Below are 9,876 nucleotides of genomic sequence, written 5' to 3'. Positions count from 1 at the left end.
TTGTAAATGTTAAAGATGTGCACCTACTTTATACTTCTTTAAAAAAACTTAATAAACATATCTCCCAGAAAATGGTACACGAAGACCATGTCAATCATGCCAATGCATCAGATCCAAATAAGTTGTTTAACAAGTAAGTTATTATCATAATATTTTCTGTCGGCTATTATACTGAAAAATTAACCAAAAATCATCTAGTGGGTTATTGACCAGCGTAAGTGTGTAACAGTCAACTTTTTGCTTTGTTTTTATCAAAAAACTTTTTCATTAACAAACCATAAAGTTTGGAAGCTGGTATACAAGTCTTCACTCTGGTCAAACATACCACGACGTCAAAACATTGGAAGCAACCAAAAATATAAGGAGAAACTATATAATATATTTCACATTTGCTTTTCTGTTTATTCATTTCACTCTATAGTCTATATGTCTTTGTTGACTCAAGTCTTTGACCTATATTCACGTCAATAGCATTTATGGCCAGGACGAAGACTAGTACACCAGCTCCAAAGTTTGATGTTGAAGTTGCAATCCAGCTTCTTAAACATTTAATTTTGTTTATAAACTTAAGTTTGAATCATCTTTATGACTTGATAACGTAGTACAAAGAAAGTTAACTAATCAGTTTCTGATCTGTTAGACAAATAGTGGATACTTGCCTCTGACTGTTATAGTCACATAGTAGCATGCTGTGTAAGATGCAGTGTAGGTTACCTTTATTTAACTATTTTCCGATTTTTAGTATGATTCTTTTGCTAGAAGTGACATTTTACTTCTGTCTTTTTTGAATTTATTACAAAATACGCCAATCAATCAATATGGTTTATCTATCATGCATGAAAGTTTCAAATATACTAATATCTGTTCAACTGGGCACCATATGAAGGATTCAGAACAAAGTTATTTAAGCTTATAACTCAGCCTAGCCAACTAATACAGTACCGTAATGCATTGATGCACAAGTCATTGTCACAACACTTCATACAAAGGCTATCATTACCTTTTAGTAGTAGGCTACCTTATTTAAATAGACTAAAACCAAATGCTTTAGTTTGCATTATTTGTAAATTGTTGAAATTTAACATGCTTTTTTAAGTCATACAGTAACCGATGTTTAGAATTTCGCTTGAAATTTGATCATCAAATTCATAAAATATGAAACGTGCAGTTTGTAAAGTGGTTACCTTATTCAATGCAGTTTCAGGTTGATTTATAGCTGCCTCATTGTTTGCCATGAAACAAAGTTTACAAAATGTGTAGTTTTATTTTTTTGTAATTCAGAATAGAAAAGTAAACTTTCTAAAACGATGATGCACGTTACCATAGTTTTCAGTTTTGTTTCCATTTAAAATAACTATTTGTTAGACTTACATGACTATGAGTAAGTTACCACTTTACAATAATACTTTTGAACCATAATTATTAACTGGCAAAGCAAAGTTCAATTAAAAGTCTCATCCTTCATAGTGCACAAATAGGTTTTAATTACTTTGATGTCGAATCAACCTATTTTCTTGCAAGTTACTCATAAAAGTAATTATTGGTTTTTGTGCAGATTTTTACAAGCTCAAACTTGTCATCAGACATTTTCTTCATTCTTGGATCTGTGTGAAATCATTGATTTGTCGTATCCACCATCTCCATCATCATCATCATCATCTTTGTCATCTGATCATATTTCATTTTACCCTCGACTAAAGAAAAAGCTTTCTTCCTGGAAAGCGCAATCAGTATGGAGCAAGTTAGACAAACGCTTTTTTGGAAAAGAATATTTTGAAAAACCAAAAGAGCACAAGTTAGGTCAAAGGGCTGGTGCAGATATGAAGGTAATTTTTCACTGAAGTGGTTTCTTTATTCTTTGTCATTGAAACAATGGTTTTGTTTATCCTTAATGCATTTTCATTCCATAATAATACCAGCCAGGTGCAGCCCAAAATTGTGATTCTGTAATAAAAAAGTCATGTTTAATCATCTGTGGGAAAGCATGTTTTGTTGTGTTTGTGGTCAGGTAACAAAACTGGGTCTGCTACTATTTGGTGAGTCCGATTCGGTAAGAGCCTTTTTTGGAGAGTTCCCTATTCGGTGATTTTTTGAATTTTTTTTTGAAAATTATCGGGTACTGTAGCCTAATTATCATTGCCGCTTTTACATCGTTTTAATATCGCTAAACGTTGAAATAAGACCCTAAACCCTAATCCTCAAACGGCAATGATAATTAGGCTACGGTACCCGATAATTAAAAAAAAAATCACCAAATAGGGAACTCTCCGAAAAAGGCTCTCACTGAATAGGGAACTCACCAAATCAGACTCACCGAAATGGGTCATTCCGAATAAAACTAGCCTATTCTTCTCATCCATTTGTTCATTGTGTGCAATAAATAAACTGTATTACTGAATCCTTCAGCATAATTATTATATAGCCTAACTCTGAAAAGGTTTTTGCAAAACTTTATTTTTGCATGTCTTTTCTCGCTGTTTCATAAATGGTTTCCTTTGATACAACACTAGAATACCGAAAACATCATTACAACTACTTTTTAATATTTTGAAAGTATTTTAATATTTGTGCCATAACATTCTTGTTGTTTCAGGTTGTAATCATAGGAGCTGGACCTTGTGGGCTCAGAACAGCAATTGATATGGCTTGTCTTGGAACCAAAGTTGTAGTAGTTGAAAAGCGTGATAATTTTTCTCGAAACAATGTTCTACATCTGTGGCCATTCCTCATCACTGATCTTAAGGTACAGTGGTACACTACTGAATTTTAAAAAAAATTTGCTCTTTTTTTGCTAAAAAAAGTATATAGCCTATTGTATGTGTACGAATGCTAACAAAAACTTTTGTACATGCACTATGTGTTGACACTCTCTGGTGTAGACTAGAGTTGTAGTAACAAAAAGTACGGTATGTTGTTATACCAAGAAGTATAAGGGTACTTTTTAAGAGAAATTTTATTATGTTTTTTTCTATAACAAGAATGGTGAACTGCAGTTAATTCAACTGCTCATTTTTTAAGCCATATTACTTGGTAGCTACAAATCTATTGTTTAAGAACGGACATTTTGGTTTTGAAATTGCTCTTTAACTTAAATTGTTTAATTTCAGACACTTGGAGCCAAGAAGCTGTATGGCCGATTTTGTGCTGGAGCAATTGATCATATTTCCATTCGCCAGTTGCAATTAATTCTGTTGAAAGTATCGCTAATGCTTGGTGTGGAAGTCATAGTCAATGTTTCGTTTGAGGGCCTAATCCCTCCCTCAGACGTGATCGATTCCGGGGTGAAAGGTAAGCATTTAAACTATATAATAATATTTTGGTGAATTGCTTGGCGATTCACTTTCAATATCTCGCATTTAATGAACTGTTTTTTAGCTTTATTAAGTGTTTTAAGGCAGTTTTCTTACCACCATGCAACATTTGTGTCATTTAGTTTTTACTTTTACACGAAGATTCAATGCAGCAGCTTGATGAATTTGATACACTGCATTTTTTGTTTGATTTGCTGTGACACTTCTCTCAAATTTGATCCATTTTGTTAATTTATATGAATTTTCGCTTGAATGCTTTTACAAGTTTCTAAGCTTGAAAAAAATTGGTGTATTCATGGCCGTTTAGTCAGTCAAACATTCTAGGAAGGCGAAATCTGTTTATTGCGCTGTATTGGCTATTCATAGACTGAAGTGATATACGTACATGCTGGGTTGTACGTTTACACGTAATGTGTATAGTGTATACGCGCTAACTGATCTAGTGTATGGTTGTAAAGATTTATTGATTAAACCAAAGTCGTTAAACAGATATTTCCTGAAAACTGATACTGCAATGCCTCCATCCTGTTGTGTCACGCCGCGCAACATCCCATCTCTGCTCAATGATAATAGCACTTCACGCAGTTTGCAGATGGTTCAGTCTATGCTTCAGTTGACCGAAGTCTAGTTAGAGACGGACTAGCCAAAAGCACGAGGAATTGTTGAACAGAGAAACGATAGCTGCTACTCAGTTGATGACATTTGAAACACTACAGTAATACAGTACCTTATGTTATGTGCTACAGGAGAAGATTGCGCTTTGGATATAACCGTAGCTGCTGTCATGAACAGCTGGCTGCGTAAGTTAAGACTAAAATGGTGGTGCGCTTATGAGACTGCGCCTTGGATAACGCTAATTTTTAGACTTATAGCGCATTTTTGAGTGCAAAACAGCCAAATGTTTGTCATCTGAATGACAAAAAAACAGTTTTTTTAAACTTGTCATCTAATTGCTGTTCCAGGCTGGACAGCGGCCGTGCAACCTTTGAATCATCCTATCTCCAACTTTCAGTTCGACGTTGTCGTCGGTGCCGATGGAAAACGCAACACACTTAAAGGTAATCACCACGTAAAAGTGGGAAAAACAATTAGGTTTGTTCAAATTTATAATTTATTCTTGAGATTTTATTTATCTATTTACTAGTCACAACTTTCAACCCTACATTAATTGCGGGTCAGCCGTGTACAGTTAACAGATCGACAATTTTGTGTTTTTTTACTAACAGCAGACGACATATTTCAGGATTCAAAAGAAAAGAATTCCGAGGAAAGCTGGCGATTGGTTTGACTGTTAACTTTATAAATCGCAACACGACAGCCGAAGCAAAGGTTGAAGAAATCAGCGGAGTGGCATATATCTTCAATCAGGAATTTTTTAAAGTACGTTATTATATATTTTTGTGGTGAAGATAGTGTTAAAGCAGTTTTAAACTATAGCTAGATGTTTTATTGCAATAAATTAATTCTGATATTACCAGATGTATTTTTTAACAAGATCATTAATTTTTCTTTATAAAAGCATGATCACTTTCATGAACGTGTTTTCTTTTAGGACTTGCAACGAGAGAAGGGCATCGACTTAGAAAACATTGTATATTACAAAGGAGAAACGCATTATTTTGTTATGACTGCCAAAAAGCACAGCTTAGTCGCAAAAGGAGTTCTTAAGCAGGTAATTCCATTTTATCACTCCTTCTCATTGAGCAAGTGTTTGCTTCATTGTTGATTCTCTACCGAGTAAATGTTTGTATTATTTATTGTAAGAGCATGAGCTGCCAATCAGAAGCTTTCCCATGCATCAGGAATCAGCTTCAACTTCAATACTAATTTTCAAAGTGCTGAAAAGACTAAATTTAGGCTTTATATCCCCTTGCTTTTGAGTTGCTTTGTAAAAAATATAAGCTTAATGTTGCCCAACAGATTGTTAAATTAAGTTACCTTGAGCATTGAGCAAGGTATAGTTGCGGTTTCGTGCGAGGTTTTGACCCGACTGGCGACTACTCGTTGTAAAGTTGTGTTATGTGTCAAGGAAATATTGCCTGAGTCATACAAATCACAGGAAGTTTCTTAAACGGGCAAGGTGTTTTGTGAGAATATTCCTCAGTCGCATCAAAGGTGACTTTTTGAACATTGATTGCTTTTGTAAGTTGGTTTTTTCAAAGCAACAACTGCGGTGCACAAATTGCATCCCTGGGTGGAGTGGTCTTCCAAACAGCAGTTCAGTCGATTCAGTTCTTTCGGACATTGATTCAGTGTCTTTAAACGTGAATAAAGGTAAAAAACGACTGATTTGCTCTCTGGTATTTCAGTATGTATTCTTCTGTTTGTTTAGTTCAACATTTAGGCACATTCATGCTTGCTTTGGTCTTAACTAATCCGATTTAGATTTGTTAAACTACATTGTTTCGGTTTTCGTAGCTTGTCATTTATAGTAACATGACACGTGGTGTTTGTTGTGTATCGCTTTGTTCTGCCCTCCCTGGTTTGTATCAACCTGTCTGTTGTGGTTGTATACGCGTGCCAGTTACATGACCTTCAGTTTTACAATGGAGCGGCAATAAGAAAAAATGATAAAATTGTCTGACACCGAGCTACGTTACCTGATGTGGATTTTGAAGCGGTGTAGTCTTTGTTTTGTCATTGTCTTCGACTATTATTCTTCTTCTTTTTGTTGCCAGCAAACGAGGTTGATTTGATAGTGAAACACTGTAGTCAGTCTTTTGTTTGAGTGACTGTATGTAGTTCATTGTGTGTAGGCAATACATGGAATGATGAAAGCAAACGACCCATGTCATACTTTCAAGACAAAAAAGTAATTTCAGTTGATTGATTTGTACATCATGTACTTCTGTGTACAAAAGGCTTGGTTAGACTTGGACTGTCAACTTTGGTAAATTTGCGCCTCAAGCAATCCCAACGACTCAAGCCCAGTCTACGACTCGTTTGCTTTTCACGTCCACTTAGATATGTATATTGAAATGCTATAAACGTTTAAAATAAACTAATAAAGTTATTGCTTGCATGGGTAATTTCGAACTTTGCTGATTTGATTCAGTTACCATTGACCTTTCGAGGGATGTGACATATGTTACTCACTTGGCACAGTTTTGTCAATGAAAGGATTAGTAAATCATCAGAAATTAGAACTTCTTTTCATAAAGGGACTAAACTTTTATAAGTTTTGTAATGCATAGCTCACAATACTTTATAGATATTGGCGATATACGGTACGACTATATAGGCTACGCAAAATGAATTTTGTATTTCTTTGGGTGGAACTGATTTACGTAACTCCAGCTTGCAAAGACTGCCATTTCTACATGGCATGGCGACGTTCAAACAATGTAAAAATAGCAGCTTTTGCGAGTTGAATACTAAATTCAACCATGTTCTTCCATTCATTTATTCTTGTGCAAGCGCATAAGGCAGATAGCTTCATTATGAGACTCTGTCGCGCCTTAGTGAGACAACAAAAGGTTTTAACCTATTCCTTTTTTCTGATTTGATTGATCATTAATCCCCGTCTGCGCAGGACTACGACGATACGTCACAATTGCTGTCCTACGACAATGTCGACATGGAAGCCATGATGACGTATGCGCGTGAGGCTGCTGACTTTTCCACCCACAATCAACTACCAAGCTTGGAGTTCGCCATCAACAAACACCGCCAGCCAGACATCGCCTTATTTGACTTCACATGCATGTCAGTCGTCGCTTATAGCCTTTTATTTGTTTTCAAAAAGAAAAGAGTTATCTTCCGTATTTGGTGTTGCTCTTTTTACACAGTGTTTGATAACTTTATATAGAGAGTGTAATGTGTATTCTCTGTATCCATCAGCAACAATATTTTTTTTGTTTAAATATGAAATCCTCGCTTCTGTCACTCTGTACTGTCATGTAGTTTTTTGTTCGTTTCTGCTAATCAGTGTCACGTTTTAGGTATGCAGCTGAAAACGCGGCGTTATTTCGTGAGGTCAATGGTCACAAACTGCTATCGTGTTTGGTCGGAGACAGCTTGCTCGAGGTAAAAAAGGATACAATTTAATTCAGTGCCGAAAATTTAGCTGCTGGCAGGTTTTTTTCACCTGTGGCTGCAGTTTGATTTGTTTTCTTTCTATTTCACGCCTCTGTTTACAACTTTGGCTGTTACCGGTAGGCTACATATCAGCTTAATTAAAACACTAAGAGCAACAATTTGCTTAAAATCATGCCATTCGAACGTCACGATTTTATTTTGGGTCGCCTGTAAGTTTCAAAGAAAAATCTTGGTATTTTTACCAAACTGGTCTTTGTGTCGAATCTCATGACGTTGCAAATCGTCATCTGACGCTGATGTTGTTTGTGGTCACGTGATAAACAAACCCGCATCTGTTCAGCTAAATGGAAACAAAAAGTATTGAGAATGGGTAAACATGTTCTTTTTTTATCTTAAGGCAGTATTTTACGAACCGAACGGTTTGAAAGTAGCCTGGACGATTTAAAAGGCAGGTCGGCGTCAGAATTCGTCGCTTAATTTGATACCTTGTACTAACCGCCTACACGAGACTATTTTATTCTCTACCTAATCTATAGTCTACTTAATTACTCATGTGGTTATCATTTAATGTTGTAAAATCGTATAAAATCAGTAAATTAATAGATCTTCCTTTTTTATCAGCCGTTCTGGCCAATGGGGACAGGTTGCGCACGTGGTTTCTTAGCTGCTTTCGATACCGTATGGATGACGAGACAATGGGCCATCAAAAGGAAGGAAGCCCTATCCTCTGGTATGCCGCTATTCTATCTTTGAAGCAAAAGTTTCCCCAGCTGCCGCTTTATTGTTTAATTTATGTTGAACCGACAAAAGCAATCAAGGTTTTGCCACTTTGTGCATCTAGCCTACGTGGAGAGTGGACGCCCACTCCAAACAGCAATTCAACCGTTTTTTTAAACTTGTCTTTTACGTCTACAGACGTTGAATCAATCTAAAAAAGGTCGAGTTGCTGTCTGGGACGTTCAATTACGTTTTTGTAGAAGAAAAAAAATCGACCTTTAACTTTTCGCTTCAGTTCTGTGCCAATGTTTTATGTGGTTTACCAATTGGTTTGCCAATTGTCAAGCGAATCATATGCTTTATTCAGGAAACTCTTTGACGTAGCCTTTTTTTCTTTACTTCTGTCACATAAGTTAGTCCTGAAAAACGAAAGAGGTAAATTAATGTCACTGGACGGTAATCGAACGTAACGATATCGCCGTATGTTTTCAAAGGAAACGCGGTATTTGGTTGCAAATGATCTATCATGACACGGATTGTACTTGTGTAAGGTTTCCTAGGTTTACACAGAAGTTGCTATTTAACAGCAGAACATTATGCATCGGGTATTTTTTTCTTTCAAACGGTAATCGTTAACATTCTAATGTAACATTTGTGTTCCATTTATCAGATATCTCGGTGGAGTTAGAAGTTCTTGCTGAAAGAGAATCGGTCTACAGAGTGCTGCATCAGACTACTCCACAAAACACAGTGAAAAATATATCAGCTTATACAATTGGTAAGGTCTCTTTGTTATCTGCTTTGGCTTAACGATCGTTTTTATTAAAGACTGTTCGTACTTGTTATGCCACTTGTGCGATCTTTAACGAAAAGTTCACTTAGTTTACCACTGATGTCACTTTTTGTTGGGTGTGATATCCAAATTAGTTGTAAAACATAGGTCTACCTATACAGAGGTGCATTTGAAGAGTAATTTTGAAAGTGTTAGGTTGTCACTTTTGGTCGATTTGGAGGTACCAGTACAATGAAGTCTTTTATGGTAAACTAAACGTAATCGCAAATGTCCAGTTCGAAAAGGAGTGCCGAAGTCCGCCCTTCTCTCGCAAATGTTGCACAAGAACACGACATGTGACATAAATCTAATTCATTAAAGTCGGTTTTCTAAAATCATCTCGATTGTTGCATAACGTTTGGTCGTAAGTTCCATTGCATCTAAGAACGTCGATCCTTTTTCAGACCCTGGCACTCGCTACGTGCATATCAACACTTCATGTGTGTCACAAAATCGCGTAAAGGAATATTACTTAGCTGATCGAGATATACCAGATGTACTGGACAGCAGAAACAAGTTGAAACCTCCTTCTACTGTGGAAGTGGAGTCGGAAAAATCAAATCGTACACGCAGTTCTCTCACTAGGAAAGGTAAAATGAGTTGTAATCATTGAGACAGTGCCTGCAGTGTTGCCAGATGCACACCAGGGAATTCGCTCAGCCCCGCCCGAAAATTTCCCCAGTTTTGTTGAAATTTTCTCTCACCAAAAGTGATAATCGCTTTTTTAGGTAATGTTTTCTTTTTAAACTCACTCTGAGCTACTTTTCTAAAAAAGGGTCTTCACTTATTAGGACAGCGGTTTTGCTGAAAAAGGCTTACCGTTTCTTCTACCTCTGCCTTATCAAACCTTTCTTTAATAGTATTTTTACCATCTGGCAACGTTGCTGTCTAGTTGCTCATTTTTTAAAGTATTGCGCTAGAAACTAGTGGCTGTACGTGTCGTAATCCGTGGCGGCGGTTACGCAAAAATGCTATAGC

The 9,876-nt window shown here is 36.3% G+C and overlaps 1 protein-coding gene across 2 annotated transcripts in view; it reads left to right on the top strand.

The window, feature by feature from the left end:
• The window catches only part of LOC145786691 (uncharacterized), a 34,209-nt gene continuing 24,333 nt past the window's right edge, over nucleotides 1–9,876 (top strand). For both annotated transcript variants that reach the window (XM_082598407.1, XM_082598406.1), the window contains exons 1-12: nucleotides 1–133; nucleotides 1,556–1,826; nucleotides 2,594–2,743; nucleotides 3,108–3,288; nucleotides 4,274–4,369; nucleotides 4,555–4,691; nucleotides 4,864–4,983; nucleotides 6,844–7,016; nucleotides 7,253–7,337; nucleotides 7,971–8,079; nucleotides 8,737–8,844; nucleotides 9,303–9,488. In XM_082598407.1, the coding sequence (XP_082454533.1) occupies nucleotides 72–133; nucleotides 1,556–1,826; nucleotides 2,594–2,743; nucleotides 3,108–3,288; nucleotides 4,274–4,369; nucleotides 4,555–4,691; nucleotides 4,864–4,983; nucleotides 6,844–7,016; nucleotides 7,253–7,337; nucleotides 7,971–8,079; nucleotides 8,737–8,844; nucleotides 9,303–9,488 (1,678 nt within the window). In that variant the 5' untranslated portion in view covers nucleotides 1–71. The remainder of the gene's footprint in view (nucleotides 134–1,555; nucleotides 1,827–2,593; nucleotides 2,744–3,107; nucleotides 3,289–4,273; nucleotides 4,370–4,554; nucleotides 4,692–4,863; nucleotides 4,984–6,843; nucleotides 7,017–7,252; nucleotides 7,338–7,970; nucleotides 8,080–8,736; nucleotides 8,845–9,302; nucleotides 9,489–9,876) is intronic.

The sequence above is a fragment of the Aplidium turbinatum genome, chromosome 17 (assembly GCF_918807975.1).
Source record: "Aplidium turbinatum chromosome 17, kaAplTurb1.1, whole genome shotgun sequence".
Classification (NCBI taxonomy): domain Eukaryota; kingdom Metazoa; phylum Chordata; class Ascidiacea; order Aplousobranchia; family Polyclinidae; genus Aplidium; species Aplidium turbinatum.
Note: the sequence above shows the minus strand (reverse complement) of the source record. Positions and strands in the feature narration are given on the sequence as shown.